This window comes from Salmo salar, chromosome ssa01 (assembly GCF_905237065.1).
Source record: "Salmo salar chromosome ssa01, Ssal_v3.1, whole genome shotgun sequence".
Lineage (NCBI taxonomy): Eukaryota > Metazoa > Chordata > Actinopteri > Salmoniformes > Salmonidae > Salmo > Salmo salar.
The window spans coordinates 138,987,784-139,012,552 of record NC_059442.1 but is presented as its reverse complement, the minus strand read 5'-3'; the positions used below and the strand labels follow the sequence as shown (position 1 = coordinate 139,012,552).

At 44.8% G+C, this 24,769-nt stretch overlaps 1 protein-coding gene across 4 annotated transcripts in view; it reads left to right on the top strand.

The window, feature by feature from the left end:
- LOC106565718 (nucleus accumbens-associated protein 2) overlaps window positions 1-17,339 on the top strand; it is a 43,487-nt gene extending 26,148 nt beyond the window's left edge. For all 4 annotated transcript variants that reach the window (XM_014133152.2, XM_014133162.2, XM_014133142.2 and 1 more), the window contains 5 exons: window positions 309-1,227; window positions 4,685-4,861; window positions 5,519-5,624; window positions 5,959-6,056; window positions 7,976-17,339. In XM_014133152.2, coding sequence (XP_013988627.1) covers window positions 369-1,227; window positions 4,685-4,861; window positions 5,519-5,624; window positions 5,959-6,056; window positions 7,976-8,499 — 1,764 coding nt within the window. In that variant the 5' untranslated portion in view covers window positions 309-368 and the 3' untranslated portion in view covers window positions 8,500-17,339. The remainder of the gene's footprint in view (window positions 1-308; window positions 1,228-4,684; window positions 4,862-5,518; window positions 5,625-5,958; window positions 6,057-7,975) is intronic.
- The last annotated feature ends 7,430 nt before the right edge of the window (window positions 17,340-24,769 follow it).

Here is a 24,769-nt window from a genome sequence, read left to right as displayed (position 1 = left end):
CATTCAAATGAATCGATGTTCATGTGTTTAAATAGCTTCCTCTGCCTTTTTCTCTTTCTGTCTATTTCCCACCCTCTTTTCTCTCTCTCTTTGTTCACACACTCTTCTCTGACCCTACTTTTTCTGATCTCTCTCACACTTCACTCTTTCTTTCTCTCACCCTAGCCCACTCTAGCCTCTCTTTCACACATCACTTTCACTTGTCTGTCTCACCTCTCTTTTTGCTCTCGGTCTCTCACACACTGAACTGTATCCTCCTTTCTTCTCAACTTTTCCAATTTGTCTAATCCATCCCTTTCCTTCTACAGATGTACCTCTCACTGATCTTGTCTGTGGTGACTCTTTAAAGCCCCTCTTCCTCCACCACCATGTCCCAGCTGCTCCACGTGGAGATCCCCAGCTTCGGCAGCACCGTGCTGGTCTCCCTCAACGAGCAGCGCCTGCTGGGCCAGTATTGTGATGTCTCCATCCTGGTTAAAGGCCAGCCCTTTAAGGCCCACCGGGCTGTACTAGCCGCCAGCAGTCTCTACTTCCGAGACCTGTTCAGCGGCTCATCCAAGAGCCAGTTCGAGCTGCCCTCATCGGTGACTCCCGCCTGCTTCCAGCTTATATTATCCTTCTGCTACACGGGCAAGCTGACCATGGCAGCCAGCGAGCAGCTGGTGGTGATGTACACCGCCGGGTATCTTCAGATCCAGCATATTGTGGAGCGTGGCATGGACCTGATGTTCAAGGCCAACTCGCCCCACTGCGACTCCCAAACGGCCGCTATGGAGGAGCAGCAACCAGGCTCAGAGCCCCAGAGTCCCAGCAACAACACCCTGGCTGGGGCAGGGACCTCCATCCTGGGACCGCAGGGCTGGTCCCCCTCCCTGGTGCTGCCCACACGGAAGATCAAACTGGAGGGATGCGATCCGACCCCACTGGGGTTGCCCGGCCTGAGTCATCATAAGAGAGGGTCCTCTTCATCTGAGCTGGGGGGACGGCTCTCCAGGGGGAGCTCATTGTTTTACACAGGGTCGGTGGGGACCACCATCTTCCCGGGGATGCAGCCCTACCCAGTGGCCGGGGGAGAGAGGTCCAGTCCTGGGGCCTCCAGCCTGCCCACCACAGACAGCCCCACCTCCTACCAGAACGAGGATGAGGAGTTTGAGGAAGAGCCGTATGACGGGATCACGGAAGAGGCCTACAGTCAGATCTATGGGCGCTCAGCCAACCCATACGGAAGTAAGTATCAACTGTTGCTTGATAATGCAGTTGTCTGTTACTATATATCTTTTACCTGGTATTTACCTTAGAACTACATGCTAACAATTGTAGTTCTCTAGAAAATACTTTCCAGGACTGCATCACATAAAGTGCTGCCCAATTCTCTGATAACCGCTTAGCATGAGAATATCCTTTGATGTCAAAGCAAAGGTTCCCTTGCAATATCTCACTTCATGAGTCAAATTAAGCAATATTCCTTTCATTTTGAAATGTAAGAATCGAAGAATATGTTGCATATTATACAGACAAAAACAGCCATGTAGAAAAATGGTTTTAGGGGGCAGTATTTAAGAAATGTATTACTAAATGTTGCATGTGAGCTGGAGAATGCATCAGGTTAGTATTCTTGTATCAGGTAACACATTTGATAGCCAAGCGTGCCAGTTTTGTAGGCTGTCCTATACATTGTTCTTACAAAATCATGAATGGATGTGTCATAAATAATGTCACGTTGGCTTCATAAAATGGGTTTCATATAATGCATCTATCTCATAGCATGTTATAAATGATATACATCATTTAGGCCTACTAAACATTAGCATTGCATCATGTCATGCTTATAGTCAGTGGTGATTTTAGCATGTAAATCTTGGTGGGGAAAACCCAAAACAATGTTGGGGGATGCATGCCAGCAAAGCCACTATACAACACTAAACAATAGATTAATTGCACTATAACGGTGACAAACGGTGCCCACACACTGCTAGGGCCTACATAAAGCTGTCCCTACAGCAGTCCCAACACCTTACCACTGTTTCACCTGGCTATCAGCGGGGCCTTGTTTGGCAGCGAAACGGTTCAGCCACATTTACTGCCTTTGAAAAAAAACATAGATGATATGGCTGACTTGCTTAAACAAATGTGGTTTCTACTGACAATTGAGATGTACAAACTATGGCATAAGGGGACAACAAGCAGATAAGAGGCAATCTGTAATTTCGATTAAGACATTAATGAGCGAGTTAGGACGAACGTAGTCAATATAACTATTTGTTCAGCACTTTTGAAATGTACAGCGACAGAATTCAGAACATGGGCCATTCTTACAGTATTCTCCCTTTACACCAAATCAGAACCGTAGAATAAATAAAGGGGGCATATAAGCAGACAATGAAAGCTCTTAAAATATTCAATGATTGCATTTCTCTGAAACAGGTTATAGGCTACATGTGCACCACCAAGTCAGAACAGTAGGCGAAATTAAGAGAGGAAAATAGACCAAATTATTAGTGTGAGGCACATGGACTACTGACAGCTTACTACACAACATACACTTGGTATTACTTTCTTATCTACAGTATACATATCTCCCTGGCATATTACATAATTTATGCAGCAGCATACAATACATTTTTTGACTTACCTTGTGGTGCTGTGCTCACTTGGAACAGGAAGATGGCGCGGCCGTCCTTCGTGGACTAATTTTGTCATCAAAGTTTGTCATCAAAGTTTGGCATTCTCTGAATTTATGGTGCTTTCAAGACAACTGGGAACTCTGGAGGGGGGGGGAAACAAGGTAGAATCATGATGACGTCAGTGATCTTCAGGTCGTAGCTCTAGAAAGAGTCCTGAGTTCCCGACTTACAATTCCGAGTTGGATGACCGTTCAAAACTTATTTTCCCAGTCGGAGCTCGTTCTTTCCCTGAGTTCCCAGTTGTCTTGAACTCACTTAAGTCTGATTTCCCAGTTCCGAGTAAACAGTTGTTTTGAGAGAGGCAGAAATCATGCTGGATTGACAGTATGGCTAATGTTGAATGTTTATCATTTTAAGCTTGGAAAAGAGACCCTTAAACCCAGAATTGGGACCACACACCCACTCCACTGAATTGCAGGCCAGTGATTGCTTTGCGATGCTTACAGTTAGCCACTGATTCCTTCCAAACCACTTATAGTTGAATTTGCGGTTTAGAACTGCCATTATTTATCTTCATATGACAAGGATTAAAAAGGATTTGCCAGTAGATTTGACTTGATTCATGATGATGACTGCTAGCTAAGAATTTGAAAGTATGATGTTGACATGATCAGTCCGAACAAAGCTACTGTAGATATAACGTGATTTTATCTGTGGCCAATGATCTTGAGCCTACTTGGATGGGCACTTATAATGTAACTCTATGGCAGCACCCAAGGGACTTGAATTTTCGAGCTCTACCCTTAGATTTGGCAGTGACGCAGTGTCACCTTGAGTGACAGAACACTGAGCCAATCAGGGCGCAACTAGAGAACATTACCAACCCCTACGCTCTATTTTCCGCTGGCTGCCCCACCACCACAGAAAGCACTGAGCAAGGCTGAAACCCCTGCACTTTGGAGCTGCCTTACTCAAGAAAGCATAAAAAAGACCATGTTTGTATGGAGGGTTTATTAACTCAATGAAATGTATTTTTAATTTTTTTTTACATTGTTTGCAAACTGATATGTGACACGTATTAATGGAAAAATGTTGTTGCTAAAAATGTGGGGCTCAAAACAGGCACTGAATGACAGGTCGCCACTGCTTATAGTACATGGGATTTTATATAGGCATTTGGGAATGCTGTATGAAGTTATACATTTTACTGTACATCGTGACCAACAACAGCTCCTTTATCACAACTCTAATGCACACACACACTTCACTGTCCCTACTGCAGTGCTTCATATTTTTCGCTGCTCAAGGCATTGCTATTGGACAGGTTTGTCAAAGTCTAGAGTTTCAGCATTCTATCTGCAATCAGTCAGAGCACCCCAGGGTGACATTGTGGGATATTTGAGAGTGGTGTGTGTGTGTGTGTGCGTGCGTGCGTGCGTGTGCATGCGCATGTGTGTTTTTACTATCCTTGTGGGGACCAGAAGTACAATTCAGACAAGTGGGGACATTTTGCTGTCCCCCACAAGGACAATTGCTATTTTAGGCTTAGGTTTAGGGTTCGAGTTACAAATAGGGTTAAGGTTAGAATTAGGGTTGGGGTTAAGGTTAGGGGTTAGGGAAAATATGATTTTGAACTGGACTCAATTGTTTGGTCCCCACAAGGATAGAAGAAGAAACGGGTGTGTGTGTGAGAGAGCACATCTGGTGTGTGTGGACGTGTCTGGTGTAAGTGTTTGTATGTACAGTATCTTGAGGTTAATGGGAAGTTTTTGGGAGAGAATCCAAAGTCTGAAACCAGTAACTCTCTCTCCTGTGTCCCTCAAGATGATGATACAGCACATTGCTTATCTGGAACTTAGCATTTATTAAACACCCTCACGACTAGATAGTAGTGTGTGTATGTGTGTGACTCTCACTCTCTTTGTCATTCTGTCTCTCTTTATTTCACGTAGGGCCTCCCTCTCTATAGAAAGGGTTTATAGTTCTATCCATAACTCTTCCCTATGAATTCCTACACTACAGAGTTAACCCTCCCCCTCTCCTCACCTGTCCCTCTCCAGTCCAGGACAAGCCAGAGATGGCAGCCATGCCCCTGTCTCTGGAGAACCGCTCCTGTGTGCTGGTCCGTAGGGACCTGGTGGCCCTGCCCGCCAGCCTCATCAGCCAGATCGGATACCGCTGCCACCCCAAGCTCTACACCGAGGGAGACCCGGGGGAGAAACTGGAGCTGGTGGGAGGTAGGCTGCAGGAGGGGAGAGGGAGATTGATGAATAGTGGTCAAATGTGCAAGGTCTCTGTTGGTCTTTGGTAAAAGGGTTGAGGGAAAAGGAATGGAAAGGGGGATGCCTAGTCAGGTAGAGATTAGATCAAATGCTGTATGAAATGTTCAAGTTCAAGTTGATTTGCCATTTGCTATAAATACTTTGGAAATCGTATTCATAAGAGTTGTCACATAAGTGATGCGAATAAAGGGATACAAAATAAGTGATGGAGTGAAATAGCACTGTCAGGGTGATAGAGTACTTTTACAGCATAAATGTTTAAAGTAGCGATAGAAACACAGGGTAATGGAGTAGTGATAGAAACACAGGGTAATGGAGTAGTGATAGAAACACAGGGTAATGGAGTAGCGATGGAAACACAGGGTAATGGAGTAGTGATAGAAACACAGGGTAATGGAGTAGTGATAGAAACAGGGTAGTGGAGAAGTGATAGAAACACAGGGTAATGGAGTAGCGATGGAAACACAGGGTAATGGAGTAGTGATAGAAACACAGGGTAATGGAGTAGTGATAGAAACACAGGGTAATGGAGTAGTGATAGAAACACAGGGTAATGAATTAGTGATAGGGAAACCTATTTCACTCAGGGAGCTCTCTATCATACCACCCAAGGTACATCTGTGTTCATGACACGGGGCCAGCTGATGAACTGTCACCTGTGTGCTGGCATCAAACACAAAGTCCTACTGCGTCGCCTGCTCGCCACGTTCTTCGACAGGTAAGTCAAAGCTAGTCTAAGGGTATTGATTAATAATGACATTATTTACATGTTTTAGGTGTGACTCAGATTCAGATGATGTTAACCTTATCAGTATAGTTTTTATAATGATCTGTTTCATGTGGGGTCATATTCATACTCAAAATCCATCCACATATCCAACTTACATTTATATTTCTTGCTTTCAAAGTGTAATATATATGTATGAATGTATATTCTCAAGTCAGCATAAATCTATGGTTTGGAGTGCAGCACAGTCAGTCGTGTTGAGACATGTAATCCTATGGGTTTGGTGTTACCGCTGCCCTCTGGTGTTGGCTCTGTGTGTCTGCAGGAACACCCTGGCCAACAGCTGTGGAACTGGCATCCGTTCTTCAACCAGTGACCCCAGTAGGAAACCTCTGGACAGCCGTGTGCTCAATGCTGTCAAACGTGAGTCTGGCGCTGGTCAAACTTTGATCTTACATTGTGAAATATCTGTTTGTTTAGAATGGAGGATAATGGTTCATGGGGGTGGCAGCCTCGGTTGAATGATTCTTGTTTAAGAGTCAAACTATTGTAGATGGTTTATGAGATTATGACTGAAGAGGTGTGAATTTATGGAAGCTCAAGTACATTTTAACATCACTTGTTTAAGTGTAATATTTGTTTTATTATAATAAAACAACAGTCAACTATGCAAATACAGTTCCAGTCAAAAGTTTGGGCACAACTGCTCATTGAAGTTTTTTTTTTGTAACTGTTTTCTACATTGTAGAATAATAGTGAAGACATCAAAACGATGAAATAACACATGGAATCATGTGGTCACCAAAAAAAGGTTAAACAAATCAAAATATATTTTCTATTTGAGATTCTTCAAAGTAGCCACCCTTTGCCTTGATGACATCTTTGCACACTCTTGGCATTCTCTCAACCAGCTTCATGAGGTAGTCACCTGGAATGCAATTCAATTAACAGGTGTGCCTTGTTAAAAGTTAATTTGTGGAATTTTGTTCCTTCTTCTGCGTTTAGGACATTTCAAGAACTTTGAAAGTTTCTTCAAGTGCAGTCGCAAAAACCATCAAGCGCTATGATGAAACTGGCTTTCATAAGGTCCACCACAGGAAAGGAAGACCTAGAGTTACCTCTGCTGCAGAGGATAAGTTCATTAGAGTTAACTGCACCTCAGAAATTGACTTGAGACACATCTCAACATCAACTGTTCAGAGGAGACTGTGTGAATCAAGCCTTCAGGGGTGAATTGCTGCAAAGAAACCACTACTAAAGGACACCAATGAGAAGATGAGACTTGCTTGGGCCAAGAAACACGAGCAATGGACATTAGACCGGTGGCAATCTGTCTTTCGGTCTGATGAGTCCAAATGTGAAATTTTTAGTTCCAACCGCCGTGTCTTTGTGAGATGCAGAGTAAGTGAACGGATGATCTCCGCATGTGTGGTTCCCATCGTGAAGCATGGAGGAGGAGGTGTGATGGTGTGGGGTTCTTTGCTGGTGACACTGTCTGTGATTTATTTAGAATTCAAGGCACACTTAAACAGCATGGCTACCACAGCATTCTGCAGCAATACGCCATCCCACCTGGTTTGCGCTTAGTGGGACTATCATTTGTTTTTCAACAGGACAATGACCCAAAACACACCTCCAGGCTGTGTAAGGGCTATTTGACCAAGGAGAGTGATGGAGTGCTGCATCAGATGACCTGGCCTCCACAATCACCCAACCTCAACCCAATTGAGATGGTTTGGGATGAGTTGGACCGCAGAGTGAAGGAAAAACAGCCAACAAGTGCTCAGCATATGTGGGAACTCCTTCAAGACTTTTGGAAAAGCATTCCTCATGAAGCTGGCTGAGAGAATGCCAAGAGTGTGCAAAGCTGTCATCAAGGCAAAGGGTGGTTACTTTGAAGAATCTAAAATATAGCACATATTTTGATTTGTTTAAAACTTTTTGGGGTTTCTACATCATTTCCATATGTGTTATTTCATAGTTTTGATGTCCACTACTATTCTACAATGTAGAAAATATAAAAAATAAAGAAAAACCCTTGAATGAGTAGGTGTGTCCAAACTTTTGACTGGTACTGTAGACTGAGCCACAGGCAAAACGGCTACAGATTTTCAAATCTGAATGTCTTCCAACTCCCCCTCTCTCTCCCTGTCCCTGTCCCTGTCTCTCTCTCTTTCTCTCTCTCTCTCTCTCTCTCTCTCTCTCTGTCCCTGTCTCTCTCTCTCTCTCTCTCTCCGTCTCTCTCTCTCTCTCTCTCTCTCTCCGTCTCTCTCTCTCTCTTTCTCTCTCTCTCTCTCTCTCTCTCTCTCTCTCTCTCTCTCTCTCTCTCTTTCTCTCTCTAGTCTACTGTCAGAACTTTGCGCCCAACTTCAAGGAGAGTGAGATGAACGTGATTGCCGCCGACATGTGCACCAACGCGCGGCGCGTCCGCAAACGCTGGCTGCCCAAGATCAAGTCCATGCTACCCGACGGCATGGAGGTCTACCGGGCCGGTGTGGGGGTGGCCGCTGGCGTTGGCCTGGGCCTGGCCCTGGGAGCCGCCGGACCCGGGGTGGTGCTCCCCTTCGAAACCGACTTCAAATCCCTGAACCCCTCTAGCCTTTCCCTGGACCAGAGGCTGTACCCGGAACTCAAGGACCCGCTCAGGACTCACGCCCTGTTGGACATGGGCAGCCCGGGATCGGGGGTGGCTGTAGGGGAGGACGTGGACGCGGAGATCGTTGGTTCCCAGGCAGAGGGGGATGAACAGCAGGAGGAGGAGGAGGAGGAGATGGGGTTGGATGGTGTGGAGGGAACGATGATGCCGGGAGGCGAGGCCGGAGAGCGGGGTGTCATGGCCCCGGGACAGGAAGGGGAGGAGTTTTGAGAGGGCCTGATAGTGAACATCCCCTGACTACTGTCTCCGATCCATCCACCGCCACACTTTGTCTATCGCTTGCTATTTCTTTTCTCCTCCATCTCTTGTCCTCCTCCATGCTCTCCAAAGGGAACCTCTCAGCACGAGAAGCCACGCTTGCAGAACTTACAGTACTGTGCAATGAACAAACACACACACAAAAACACACACACTGCAGTGTATTCTTTAGCAGGGCAGAGAGTACAAGAAGTACAAGATTTTTATGCTGAATAGACACAGGCATTGCTGGGGAACAAGCAGAATGACTTAGCGAATATAAGAAATCTCTCATTTAAACATATAAAAACATTACTTTACTATTTCTCCAGATAATGTTTTGTGTTCTGGTTCATCTTCAAGACCCCATTGTAGAAAACTGAACAAAGTAACGCTGTTGTGTTATCATTCCTGCATAGTAGTAGAACTTGCTACACAACAGTTTACTGTACATCTATGGGATGGATCAGATAAGACTGTAAAATGATAGCCCTCTTTCTTGGAATAGATAGATAGATGTATTTGATCATTTAAAACATGCATTTAAAATCATCAAGTTTGTCACCAAAAAGTTTGAAGTTCTCCATTGTGATCCTCTTAAATAAATGAACAAACATAAACATAGTAATCCTAGGGTACACAGTACACCTAAACTACTAGGCATACTTGGGTTACAGATATAATAATAATTAATGCGTTATTATTTAACCTGTATTGCGCTTTTCAAAGGAACGCAGAATGGGTTCTGAAAATAACCTCAGTAACGTTGAAGCAGCTTACACTGCACTGGCTGTGTGAGAGACTGAACATACAGTTCTCTACAGGAACAACATGGATCAGTGTATTTAATACAAATGACCATATTCCTTCTTTAAGTGCCACACAAATTCTTGGAAGAAATCATATGATCTCATCTCAACATACAGAGCAACAAATCAGTTGAACAATTGCATGTGGGGAAAAACCAAGCATGTGATTTTGTGACAGAGAGGAGAAACTTTTAACCTCTCATCCTGTTGCTTAAGGGTTGTGGTTTTCCAACTGATTGAACAAGTGATCTGGAAATATGAAGGGCTTTTTTGTCTATGGATCATCCTTATACAAGATGATTTCTTCTATTAGCCAGTCAATGCATTGCCTGTGTCTTTTGGCGGATAGACTCACGTATATACACACACTGTTCCCACACACCTTGTGATTTTAACATCTGATACAGTACAGATGCATCTGAGACACTGACCAACCAGCTTAACAGTGTTTGCATCATTTAGCATACATTACAAAAAAACACACAGTATCACAATGCCAGAGACACAAACATGTACTAACACAAAGCTTCCATGCAAAATGAATACAGAGAATCAACAACAACAACAAAACAGAGCCATTTATGAATCTGCATTCAGAAAACAATCAGCAGTTGCCTGAAGATATATCATTAATACTCCGAGGAGGAGAGACTAGTATACGTGTTTCTCTTCAGAGTCATGCGTTTGGCCTACGTTTGGCCCAGATTTGTGTAACCTGGGTTTGGCCTTGGCCTGGGGTGGAGGCATGCTAGAGACATGCTGAGAAGAAAGGATTGGCACTAAGACTACAGCACCCAGCCTACAGCTTCCTTTCATCCTCCGACAATTTTAATTGTTGTAAATTATTGAATGAAACTAATATGAGACATTTCTGCTGGCTTATTTGAAGAGGTTATAGGGAGGGATTGATGGTAAACTTATGGAGCTGCTGAGATATTACTGTTCTAAAGAAGTAACTGACATTTGCCCCCTTATCTTGGAAGGTTTGAGGTTAGTGGACTTGGACGGTCGGTCATGCTGACGACGACAGTTAGGGAGATGAGAGACAAAATGTTGCACAGCGGCATTTACTAGTTTTGTCGCACTTTTTCTTTTTATATATTTAGTCTGTTCTAGCTGTTCATTTTTGCCACAAGTAGGGAGTCTAAATGGAAGGGTTGCTTGGGGTAACATATTGATAGGCCTATCAGACACCCACACTGTATGTATGTTATAGTTTAAGAATGTGTACTTTAATCTAACACCTGGTTAAAAACATGAGGTTTAATCAACTCCCAAAACAGTAATTTGAATGGACAGCCTTTTTTTGTTGTTTTATAATTGCATGATGGGAAAGCACATCATGTTTGTTAGATATTATTGTTCTGGAAACATCTATTCTATATTTACTAAAAAACAAGATTAATCTGGTTTCAGAAACAAATCTATTTTTGTCCCCAATGTCATTCAACAACACTGGGCCAACTTTCAAAACGCTGGCATGCTTGGGATAACATAACAATGAAACAAGAGAGGACAAACAAGATCACATTTCCTCTTTCCAATGCTTTATTATATGTGCCATTTTCAAGATTGGGCCAGTTGTGTTGTGTTTAATATATATAATGTCCTGTCGTATGGTTATTTTGGGTAAGCTTTAGCATGGTCCTGTTTCTGTAATAAGGAGCCCAGATTTATAATTGCACTAGCTAGGAAATGAGAAAACAAATACGTTTACAAGAGTATTTTTGGAGAGATGTGACCTGCAGGGAAGGGGGATGAGTGAATGGTTGTTTGAGACTGTGGGTGAATGTAAACTGTAGCACTGCTTCAGCTGGTTTCTAGCCCTGGTAGAGCATAGGAACAGTACTGTACATTAAAGTACAGGATCTTGGTGCCACAAGATACAATTATTTTCTAGCAGCTTGTACACTGTTGTATCTGCTCATATAAAGTGGGCCGGAGAATGGAATAACATTAACAATTATTTGAAAGAAAGGTGACTGACTTTCCGTCTTAAGGGCACTGGAGCTGCTGTGTGATTTCAATAAAGAAGGATTGTGAAGATGTCTGCCGATGTCAGTGAATACCCAAATATACAGTCAAACTTGCCATGTTTGTTGGCCTATTGATAGGTTGTTCACTTATTCTATATACATCCCCAACAAGAAACCAATTATGTTCCTTGTTCTTTATCTAATCCATAATTAAACCTGCTTGTTGCAACTCATTAATAAGATAGACGGTCTGAATACCAAGCCTGTAATATAGGTAATAACTGCTTTCTCCTTTGGTCGATTTGCATGTGCAACCACTACTGGCTCTAAGGGGAAGTGAAATGGCTTTCCAGTGCAATACTGTCATCAGGTAGGGGGTTTCCCTGTGATGGGAAGTGTTGATGCGTGTCCTGTTCTGAAGAAGGGGTGGGGATCAGTGCCTTAATCGAGACTGCAGGGGAAGAGTGTATTGTGCTTAATCATCTGTTTGTTTTGGGACTTCGACAAATAATTAAACTAGCTTTATTAGAGTCATGATGACAGAATGGAGAGCCAGGTATTGTTTTTTATGTACAGTTCTGAATGCTAAGGTAAAATAAGTGCTGGCGTTAAATAGGCTTTGTTTTCACAGAATACATTGGCAGGCGAGGTTAGAATGTGGGAGGGGACTTTCTTTTTCTTAGAAAATTACCCCATTTACTGTGTGCTCCTGTAAGCAAATAATACAAATATTAAGACTCTGGTATGGAGCGATTTCAGTGTCAACAGAAATAGTATTTGAATTCCATAATTTTTTATTCGTATTAGGATATTACATTTGAATTTAATATTTTTTAATTTGTAATGCACAAATGTATAAATTGAACTTGTATTTCATGATTTGAAACTGAATTGAATGAATATTGCATTCCGTTTTAAAATTATATTTCAATTCATTCAGTTTCAATATGGTAGATATTGCATTCATTGTCTGTTTATCAAGTTTACAAACTATAATTTTAAGTTCATCAAAGTTTTATATATTCAATTTCTCAGAGGAATTCAGATTTAGTTTTCAAATTAAGTTCTCTAAATGTAGATTCAAAACTACAGACAACATCCTTGTACTTTGCCAGCCAGGAGAGGTAGAGGAGAACAGATGCTCTCTGTGGTAAACCAAAGCTTCTGGCGGTTTCTAAAGCCAATTTTCTTCCTATGAATTTGTCTCAGCCGTTTTGGCTATAAGCTATTATAACCCCATTCCTGGAAGCTAAGACTCTCTGGAACATGGGCATGCCTTCTGTTCCCGTCTATGATGATCACAGGTGCACAGGACACGTTAGAAGGGAGTGTCACAAATAAATGCTATTTGGTCCCCATAAGAATATAGTAGAATAGCCCTGTCATAGCCCTTCTAAGGATAGCCTTTCCACTCCCTATTTCTTATTGTTCTTGTGACTGACTGGGTTAGAACCAGGTCTCTTGCATGTCACAAGACTGTGTTAGCCCTCTAAGCTAAAGCTCAAAGGGATGAGTTCAGGAAGCTAACACAAGTCTTAATGTGTTCAGCAAGGTTACTCATCAAAAGAGCGTGGTTCATTGAACCACCTCCGTTACATTTCACCCCCCTTTGACCTCATACTCAGAGATCACGGCACCAATATAGCTAACTGGGTTCGAAATCAGGCCTACTGCACAACACATTCTGTGGCAAACAGAAGCAGAAGGATCTGTCCACCCCATTTAATGAGAGTGCAGCAGAGTTGGTTTGGTGATCCATGCATGTGATGAGACCTTGCCTGAGACCTAATGACGTGTTTGTTTGTTTGATGGGGTTCTAACCCAGGGCTCCTATGCACCAGACAATGCAACTTTTCAGGTCTCAGACAAGTTACTCATTATGCGAGCGTGGTCACCAAACCACCTGTCTTACACTTCACCCCCCTTTCACTTCCTCCTTGAAGAGACCCTTCCAAGTCACAGAACCAATGTCTAGGCTTTAGCTCAGCAGGCTAACACAGTCAACCCAGTCAATCACATGTTACTCTTGTAATGACTATCCTTGCCAGAGACTTGAAACTAACACGTCTAACACAAACTCAGACATGTCAAACTAACAAATCTTTAGGTCTCAGGCAAGGTGGCTCATCAAATGAGCATGAACCACCAAACACGCTCTTTTCATGAGTAACCTGAGTTTGAGTTTCAGTATGAGCTGAATCATTGGGAAGCAGTAACGTTAAAGGAAAAATCCACCTAAAAACAATATTTTTGTATTTTTTTCATTAATACAGTCCCAAAATGTTTTGCATGTCAGCTGTTAAGTTTTCAAGATATTGGACTTTCAAGAAGTAAAGTGTCAATTGCCACATCATCATGATGATGCCAAATGCATCATATGACACAAAAGACGTGGCAAGTGACACTTTGCTTTATGAAAATCCTATATCTTGTAAACCTGACTGCTGACATGCAAAACATTTTGGGATTGTATGAACAGTGGACTAATAAAAAAAATCCTAAATATTTTGGGTAGAGTTTTCCTTTAAGCAAGCAGCGAGTCATCCTTTACATGAAATTCTTGAATTTATACCTATAATCAGATCAAAATCTATTCAAATTTCTAGGCTTTAGCTAAATGGGCTAACACAGTCTTGTGACATGCAGGAGATCTGGTTCGAATCCTTTCACTCACAAGAGCAATATTAAATAGAAAGTGGAAGGCTATGACCGGGGCTATGACCGGGGCTATTCAACTATATTCTTATGGGGGCCAAATTGTGTTTTTTGTGACACTCCCTTCTGTCCTGCGCGGCCTGTGATCATTATAGAGGTGAACAGAAGGCACGTCCATGTTCCAGACGGTCTTAGCTTTCAAGAACCGAGTCATAATAGCTTATAACCAAATCTTATTCAAATGCTAGAGCCAAATTCATAGAAAGAAAATCAATTCAATTCACATTGGCTCTAGAAGCTTCCGTTTACCACAGAGAGTGTTTGATTCTATCTGTTCTCCTCTACCTTTCCTGGCTGGGAAAGTACCAGCATGTTGTCTCTGGTTTTGAATCTGAATTTAGAGAACTTCTGCCCCTGAACAAGGCAGTTAACCCATTCTTCCTCGGTCATCATTGAAAATAAGAATTTGTTCTTAACTGACTTGCCTTGTTAAATAAAGGTAAAATTAAATTAAAAAACAGAATTTGAAAACTAAATCTGAATGCATCTGATCATTTGAATGTATGAAACTTTGATACCCTTGAAATGCTACCTTGTCAAATTGATACACATACAATTAATGCAATATCTACCATATTGAAACTGAATGTATAAATATTGAATTTAAATATTCAATTCAATTGAAATAGAATTTAAAACAGAATGCAATATTCATTCAATTCAGTTTCAAATCTTGAAATACAAGTTCAATTTATGAATTCAATGATTCAATTTGTGCATTACACATTCAAAAATATTAAATTTAAATGAAATATCCTAATACAAATACAAAAGTATGGAATTCACACACAATTTCTGTTGACACTGAAATCGCTCCATATTCTGGACAAAATGTGTGTCAACACGAGAAACACTATACTGTGACGTTTTGCATGGGCATGCTTCTATAGGTCTAGCGATTCTGACAGGCTAGAATAGTGGCATATTATCACATACACAGTAGATTAGAAACCTTTGTTAGATTCATGCTACTTGATCAAATAGCAACCAAGTTTACTCCACTTCTTGTCAGTAGTGATCTATACTGCCTGAGTAGCAGAATATTTAGTTATTGGTGTCACTTTGTTATTTCAAAACCACCTGAATAACACGTAGACTTGATCAATCTTAAATATATATCACACACTCAACAGTTATCACCATGAATGACTACAGACTGGAAAGGCTTCGAATGAGCCGTGGAGTAGGCTACAGTAGTACAAACTTTACCCATAGGAACCCTTGTTTTTATACATTGTCTTTGTTTAATGCTTCAACCTGTTTATATCTGATTCACTTCCTGCCTGCCTTACTGCATCTGTTGTACCTAAATCTTTCCAAGCCACACAACAAAAAATAACTTAACCCCACTTTTTGTGAGGTCGAAGTTAGAAATGAAATGATGCTGCGCTAGAAAACTGAGTGAAACTCAGAGAATGTTGTGGCTAACCTAAAGAGAGTGAGCTCTGTGTTTGTGGTGGCTGAAAAGAATGCTGTCCCATATGTATGTAACATGATATAATGTTCTAGTTTACAATGTTTACTTAGTGTAGCACTTTGCTATTTCTTCAAATAGAAGCCTAATCTGAAACTGCATTTTAGTTCAACTTGTCCAACAAAAATGTATGAACACAATGAGCAGGAAAGATTGTGGGATTGTAGCGAGTGGGTGCTGAGGTCCACCAATTTGACAACGCGCTGTGGAAGGTCTGCACGCAGTAGCCTACACTGAGCTGTTAAGTGTTCCCCGTACCAACTGCTTTGTGTGCCATTTGGTTACCCAATTCCTACAGTACCCACTTATACAGTGCTCATTCCTCCAGTGTGGTGGTCCTGGAAGGAGAGGTTCTACACTAACTACAGGTCATTTCATATGGATTGCCGATATGACGAAATCCATCAGGAAATCCCTGTGTGTTTCTTCTTAGGATCAGTGACGAAATAACAACAGGTCTTTGTTCAATGACTGTAATATAATGCATGCGAAAACTGTGAGACGCCCATTAAATTAGGCCTACGTAACTGAAGTCTATGATACAGACGCACCATGCAATTCATTTCAAAGGTATATCAGGCTCTTTGCTATGGTCGGCTCTGAGCCTAGGACAAAGAAGACGACCATATTTGAGTGCATTTTGTCTACCGATACAAAACCTCCTATTGAACGTTTGCATAAACCCACCCAGCTTACAGAAATTGTAATAACTACAGTAAGGCTTGAGGTATCGTAAGACTGACTACTGTAATGGATGTGCATGTGAACCTATAGACGGACTCGGAAAATAACTGCACTAAGTTTGTTTGTTTCTCTTTGAACATAATGCCAGCACTTTAGAAATAATAAAAGAAAAAAATCTTTCAAAATGTAAGAGTGAAGGTTGGAGGACAGTCTTAAGTCTCTGGGAGCAACCTTTAAAGCCATGTTCGTAGAGCACTGACAATCAGAACAGGAAAGACCCACCTGCACTATGGGAGATGTGTCATCAATAGCTGGGCTCCTGCTAATTCCTGCCTTGTTGCTTCCAGCTTTGCTATTGGTCCATGTGAGCTACCTACTCCAAAACGGAGGCCTGTGGCAGTGCCAACTCTGGCCCTCAGGGTTGCCTGGGCAACTGCATGTTCTCGGTGCACCTCTCTCAGCTACTGTAGATTTGACTGAGAACCTGATTGATCCAGGACCTGTGATCCAGGACCTGCTGTGTTTTTTACTCCTAAATGTCATGGTCAGGATGAGGATAGTTTAAGTTGATCCTAGAGCAGCACTTTGGGGTAACTTAGCTTACTTGACAAATCTAGGCCTTTATGACAACCCACAGGGCATACACTGCTTGAATCAACATTGTTTCCACATCATTTCAATGAAATTACATTGAACCAATGTGGAATAGACGTTAAATTGATGCTTGTCCCCAGTGGGAAGTGACTTTTCACATTTGTCGATGTCTGAGAGATTGAGTTCCATTTAGCTGGAACCTGGCAAAATGGGACAGGAGATTGGGGGTGGTTTTAATGGGGGTGGTTTTAATGGGAGTGGTTTTAATGGGGGTGGTTTTAATGGGGGTGGAACTCTGTGACTGCTTTATATTTGAAAAGATAATGATTAAAATGTATATGCGCCTTCTGACTCAAGCATCAATAATATATACAAGAGAAACACAAGATGCTACTTTTGATGTTGCATAAAGAATAAACAAATCTCCATTCCAAGTATGTTTTTTCCTTCCACCGCCAGTTTTAGTTGAGGTTGACATTGTGTAGTTCACGAGTAAATTGATTTCTTTCAAATGCAATACTTTGAAGTCTGCCTTCTAATAAAACTCCTTACTTCAACATATATTCCAGTCTTCTTGTTTTATATTCCCTGTTTGTCATTATTATTATTCTTTAAACTGGCCACTTCAACATGTACCAGTCCTTGTTGAACTGGTATCAACATGAATAGAGCAATTGGCATGGTAGTCCAATACAGTGTTCAGAAAACTCTGGAAACAAATACAAAAGGTTTCTCAAAATGATTAGTAGTTACTCTAGGTCCCTCAAATTATAATCTAGACCTCGAAGCAGGTTCACTGCTTCTTTTATTATTCTTGTTCCTCCCCTCTAATCAAGGTCTGATTTAGACCTGGGACACCAGGAAGTTGCAATTCATTATCAGGTAGAACAGAACCAGCAGTACTCCCCACCTCGATCATAGGGTAAGATAGGAATACCCCTGCTCAGGTGTATCACTTTTAGTGACACAACAGTATGGAAAATAAAAAGCTATTGGGACAAAGCCAAGGCCAATGGGGGACATGATAGGTTCGATCACCCAAACCAAAAAATAAGATAAGATTGCCCCATGGCAATATTGGTAAAATTACAAGAAATGTGCTCTAAAACAGCAAAATTCCCCACTGGGCATACACTTGTTGATTCAATGTTGTTATGACATTGAAACAACGTGGAATAAATCAAATATAAAAATTAACATTGTCACATGCTTCGTAGACAACAGGTGAAGACTAACAGTGAAATGTTTACTTAGGTGTCCTTTTCCAACAATGCAGAGTTAAAGATAAGATATATATATATAAATATATAAATAGGAATAAATACAAAGTGAATAGTGAATAAAAATAACAAGTAAAAATAACATGGCTATACAGTGCTTTCAGAAAGTATTCACAACCCTTGACTTTCTGTCACGATTCCTACCGACGGTGGCGCCCCCTCCTGCTCGGGTGGCGCTCGGCGGTCGTCGTCACCGGCCTATTAGCTACCACCGATTCCCTTTTTGTTTTTCCCTTTTTTTATGTTTTCTCACCTGCCCTGAGTTAGGTAATTAAGAGGGCTATTTAGTTCAGCTGGCCCGCACCCTATTGTGCGGGATTGTTTTTCTGTATGTCAACTGCGTTTGTTGACTGTGCTTGTCCATTTTTCCCTGTTGTTGGGAGACCTTTTATTTTTGTACGGGTGGTTCCATTAAAATTACCACACAGTGTTCGCTGCTTCCTGCGCTTCTTTCCGCCACACCACAGACAAGACGTTACAGAATCCCGCACCACCAGAAGGAGCATGGAATCAGCGGGAGCAGCGGGCACTCCACTACCCTCAATGGAGGAACGTGTCCAGCACAATACATCGGTCCTGCATCGCATCGGATCCGCCATGGACCAGATGATGGAGAGGATGGAACGATGGGAGAGGAGTGGTATCCTCTCTCCACCTACACCCCCCCCGATACAACCATCTCCTCCTCCTACGACGTCTGGCTCTGGCGCGCTTCGCCTGGCACTCCCGAGGGAGTACGATGGGACGGCGGCTGGGTGCAAGGGGTTTCTTCTCCAGCTAGAGTTGTACCTGGCCACCGTCAGACCTGCTCCTACAGGAGAGGAGAGCGTAAGTGCCCTCGTTTCCTGCCTGACGGGCCGAGCTCTGGAGTGGGCTAATGCGGTCTGGAACGCTCCAGACTCGGCGAGGGACCACTACCCAGAATTCACCCGCCGCTTTCGGGCTGTTTTCGACCACCCCCCCGAAGGTAAAGCGGCGGGTGAACGGCTGTTCCACCTCAGGCAGGAGACGAGGAGCGCTCAAGACTTCGCGCTGGAGTTTAGGACCTTGGCTGCTGGAGCGGGGTGGAATGACAGGGCCCTCATAGACCACTACCGGTGTAGTCTCCGGGCGGACGTCCGCAGGGGAGCTGGCCTGTAGGGACACCAATCTATCCCTGGACGAACTCATTGACATGTCCATACGGTTGGACAATTTGCTGGCTGCCCGCGGGCGTTCGGAGAGGGTCCTGCCCGTTCCACCGCCGTGCACCCCCGCACCTACCCCTATGGAGGTAGGGGGGGCCGTGCCAAGGGGCACCGGAGGAGGTGGCTCCTCCTGCACCAGCTGTGGTCGGAGAGGACACACGGCCGACCGGTGCTGGAGGAGCCAGTCTGGGAGTCGAGAAGGCAGGCAGAACACTTCTCGGTCACCTCAGGTGAGTCAGCACCAGACTCACCCAGAACCCCCTGTTGGTCATGTGTTTTTGCCTGTTTCATTTTCTAATTTTTTTCCCTCTTCCCAGCATAGGGCGCTAGTCGATTCAGGCGCAGCTGGGAACTTTATGGACCATGGACTTGCCATTAAGCTGGGCATTCCACGGGTGCCGATAGATTCCCCCTTCCCCGTGCACTCCTTAGATAGCCGACCATTAGGGTCAGGGCTAGTCAGGGAGTCTACGGTGCCGCTGGACATGGTAACGCTGGGGAATCATAGGGAAAGCATTAACTTTTTCCTTATTGATTCACCTGCGTTTCCAGTGGTGCTGGGGGTCCCCTGGCTGGCTGGTCACAATCCCCTCATTTCATGGAAACAGGTTCTCCAGGGGTGGTCGGAGGAGTGTTCAGGGAAATGTCTAGGAGTTTCCATAGGTGCCACGTCGGTGGAGAGTCCAGACCAGGTGTCCACCGTGCGCATTCCCCCTGAATACGCCGATTTGGCGATCGCTTTTTGTAAAAAGAGAGCGACTAAATTACCACCTCATCGACAAGGGGATTGTGCGATAGATCTCCAGGTTAACGCTGCGCTTCCCAGGAGTCACGTGTACCCCTTGTCACAAGAGGAGACGGCGGCTATGGAGACATACGTCACGGAATCCTTGGGACAGGGGTACATTCGGCCCTCCATCTCACCCGCTTCCTCGAGTTTCTTTTTGTGAAGAAAAAGGAGGGAGGTCTGCGTCCGTGCATTGATTATAGAGGTCTAAACGCGATCACGGTGGGGTTTAGTTACCCACTACCTCTTATCGCTACGGCGGTGGAATCATTTCACGGAGCACAGTTCTTCACAAAATTGGATCTCAGGAGCGCGTATAACCTGGTGCGTATCAAGAAGGGAGATGAGTGGAAAACCGCCTTTAGTACCACATCAGGCCATTATGAGTACCTCGTCATGCCGTATGGGTTGAAAAATGCTCCAGCCGTCTTTCAATCCTTTGTTGACGAGATTCTCAGGGACCTGCACGGGCAGGGCGTGATTGTCTATATCGATGACATTCTGATATATTCCGCCACCAGCTCCGCGCATGTGTCCCTGGTGCGCAGGGTGCTTGGTAGACTGCTGGAGCATGACCTATACGTTAAGGCTGAGAAGTGTGAGTTTTTCAAACGAGCCGTCTCCTTTCTGGGTTATCGCATTTCCACCACGGGGGTGGTGATGGAGTGTGACCGCGTTAAGGCCGTGCGTAATTGGCCGACTCCAACCACGGTGAAGGAAGTGCAGCGGTTCTTGGGCTTTGCCAACTACTACCGGAGGTTTATCCGGGGTTTGGCCAGGTAGCGGCTCCCATTACCTCACTGCTGAAGGGGGGCGGCGCGTTTGAGATGGTCGACGGAGGCGGACGGAGCCTTCAAGAAGTTGAAGACCCTGTTCACCGACGCGCCCGTGTTGGCGCACCCGGACCCGTCTTTAGCGTTCGTAGTAGAGGTGGACGCATCCGAGGCTGGGGTGGGTGCCGTGCTATCACAGCGCTCGGGTGCGCCACCGAAACTCCGCCCCTGCGCTTTCTTCTCAGGGAAGCTCAGTTCGGCGGAGCGTAACTACGATGTGGGGGACAGGGAGTTGCTAGCGGTAGTCAAAGCCTTGAGGGTGTGGCGACACTGGCTTGAGGGGGCTAAGCACCCCTTTCTCATCTGGACCGACCACCGAAACCTGGAGTACATCCGGGCAGCGAGGAGACTGAATCCACGTCAGGCAAGGTGGGCCATGTTCTTCGCCCGGTTTAGGTTTACCATCTCATATAGACCGGGTTCCCTTAATACTAAAGCCGACGCGCTGTCCCGTCTGTATGACACGGATGACCGCCCCATCGATCCAACTCCCATCATTCCAGCGTCTAGGCTGGTAGCACCAGTGGTGTGGGAGGTGGACGCGGACATCGAGCGGGCACTGGTGTTGGATCCTGCGCCTGCGCAGGTGCCCGTGGGGCGCATGTATGTGCCGCTCGATGTTCGCGATCGGTTGATTCGGTGGGCGCACACGCTACCTGCGGCGGGTCATCCTGGTGTAGAGAGGACAGGGCGGAGTCTAAGGGGGAAGTATTGGTGGCCCACCTTGGCTAAGGACGTGAGGTCATATGTCTCTTCCTGTTCGGTCTGTGCCCAGAGTAAGGCTCCTAGGCATTTACCGAGAGGGAAGTTACAGCCCCTCCCCGTTCCGCAACGGCCATGGTCGCACCTGTCTATCGACTTCCTGACAGATCTTCCCCCCTCTCAGGGGAACACTGCGATTCTGGTGGTTGTGGATCGGTTTTCTAAGTCCTGCCGTCTCCTCCCCTTGCCCGGTCTCCCTACGGCCCTGCAGACTGCGGAGGCCCTATTTACCACGTCTTCCGGCACTACGGGGTGCCGGAGGATATTGTCTCTGATCGGGGTTCCCAGTTCACATCCAGGGTCTGGAAGGCGTTTATGGAGCGGCTGGGGGTCTCGGTCAGTTTAACCTCCGGTTATCACCCCGAGAGCAATGGGCAGGCGGAGAGGGTGAACCAGGAGGTGGGCAGGTTCCTGAGGTCGTATTGCCGGGACCGGCCAGGGGAGTGGGCGAGGTATATTCCTTGGGCAGAGTTAGCCCAGAACTCACTTCGCCACTCCTCTACTAACATGTCACCCTTCCAGTGTGTGCTAGGGTACCAGCCGGTCCTGGCCCCATGGCACCAGAGCCAGACCGAGGCTCCTGCGGTGGAGGACTGGGTTCAGCACTCCAAGGAGACCTGGAAAGCAGTACAGGACTCACTGAAGGAGGCCAGTGCTAGGCAGAAAAGGAGTGCTGACCGCCACCGCAGTGAGGCGCCGGTGTTCGCACCGGCTGACAGGGTCTGGCTCTCGACCCGGAACCTGTCTCTCCGCGTGCCCTGCCGGAAGCTGGGGCCGCAGTGTGTGGGGCCCTTCAAAGTCCAGAGGAGGATAAACGAGGTGTGTTATCGGTTGCAACTCCCTTCCTATTACCGTATTAACCCCTCGTTTCATGTGTCTCTCCTCAGGCCGGTGGTGGCTGGTCCCCTACAAGAAGATGAGGTGCCGGAGGCCCTCCACCCCCTGGACATCGGGGGTCCCCGGCGTACAGCGTAAGGGCCATTCTGGACTCGAGACGCCGGGCGGGGGGGCCTGCAGTACCTTGTGGACTGGGAGGGGTACGGTCCGGAGGAGAGGTGCTGGGTGCCGGCGGAGGACGTCTTGGACCCATCCATGTTGAAGGAGTTCCACCGCCTCCGTCCGGATCGCCCTGCGCCTCGTCCTCCGGGTCGGCCTCGAGGCCGGTGTCGGCGCGCTGCAGGGGCCGCGCGTCAGGAGGGGGGTACTGTCACGATTCCTACCGACGGTGGCGCCCCCTCCTGCTCGGGTGGCGCTCGGCGGTCGTCGTCACCGGCCTATTAGCTACCACCGATTCCCTTTTTGTTTTTCCCTTTTTTAATGTTTTCTCACCTGCCCTGAGTTAGGTAATTAAGAGGGCTATTTAGTTCAGCTGGCCCGCACCCTATTGTGCGGGATTGTTTTTCTGTATGTCAACTGCGTTTGTTGACTGTGCTTGTCCATTTTTCCCTGTTGTTGGGAGACCTTTTATTTTTGTACGGGTGGTTCCATTAAAATTACCACACAGTGTTCGCTGCTTCCTGCGCTTCTTTCCGCCACACCACAGACAAGACGTTACACTTTCTCCACATTTTGTTGTGTTACAGCCTGAATTTAAAATGGATTCAATTGAGATTTGTTGGTCACTAGCCTACACACAATACCCCACAATGTCAAAGTGGAATAGTTGAAATTTTTTTAAACAAATTAATAAAAAATGAAAAGCTGGAATGTCTTGAGTCAATAAGTATTCAACCACTTTGTTATGGCAAGCCTAAATAAGTTCAGGAGTAAAAGCACGAGATGACTACCTCATCTCTGTACCACACATACAATTATCTGTAAGGTCCCTTAGTCGAGCAGTGAATTTCAAACACAGGTTCAACCACAAAGACCAAGGAGGTTTTCCAATGCCTCAGAAAGAAAGGCAACTATTGGTAGATGGATAAAAAAAGCAGACATCGAATAACCCTTTGAGCATAGTGACGTTATTAATTACACTTTTGATGGTGTATCAATAGACTCAGTCACTACAAAGATACAGGCGTCCTGGCCTCCCAAGTGCGCAGCGGTTTAAGGCGTCACTACAGACACTGGTTCATTCCCAGGCTGTGTCACAACTGGCTGTGATCGGGAGTCCCATAGGGTGGCGCACATTGGCCCAGCATCGTCCGGGTTAGGGGAGGGTTGCCGGAGAGAAAGGAAACCGCTCAGTGATTTTACCATGAGGCCAATGGTGATGTTAAAACAGTTACAGAGTTTAATGGCTGTGATAGGAGAAAACTGAGGGTAAATCGACAACATTGTAATTACTCCATAATGCTAACCTAATTGATAGAGTGAAAATAAGGAAGCTTGTACAGAATAAAAATATTCCAAAACATGCATCCTGTTTGTAACAAGGCACTAAAGTAATATTACAAAAGACTTGGCAAAGCAATTCACTTTTTGTCCTGAATACAAAGTGTTTGTCACGCCCTGACCGTAGAGAGCCTTTTTATTTCTCTATTTGGTTAGGTCAGGGTGTGATTTGGGTGGGCATTCTAGATTATGTATTTCTATGTTGGCCTGATATGGTTCCCAATCAGAGGTAGCTGTCTTTTGTTCTCTCTGATTGGGGATCATATTTAGGCAGCCTTTTCCCACTGGGGTTTTGTGGGATCTTGTTTTTGTTAGGTACTGTGTAGCCTGCAGAACTTTACATTAGTTTTTTGGGTATTTTGTTGTTTTGACGGTGTTCATTTTTAATAAAGGAAAAATGTTTGCCTACCACGCTGCACCTTGGTCTCCTTCTTACGATGAGCGTGACAGTGTTATGTTTTATTGGATTTGCCACAAACATATCTTCATATTTTCAAGCATAGTGGTGGCTGCATCATGTTATGAGTATGCTTGTAATCGTTAAGGACTAGGAGAGTTTAAGGATAAAAAAGTAACGGAATGGAGCTAAGCACAGGCAGAACACTAGAGGAACACTTGATTCAGTCTGCTTTCCACCAGACACTGGGAGATGAATTCACCTTTCAGCAAGACAATAACCTAAAACACAAGGCCAAATCTACACTGACGCTACTTACCAAGAAGACAGTTGTTTTCAATTTTTCAGTATGTGGTATTGTGTGTAGATGGGGGAGAAAAATATAAATTGAATCCATTTTGATTTCAG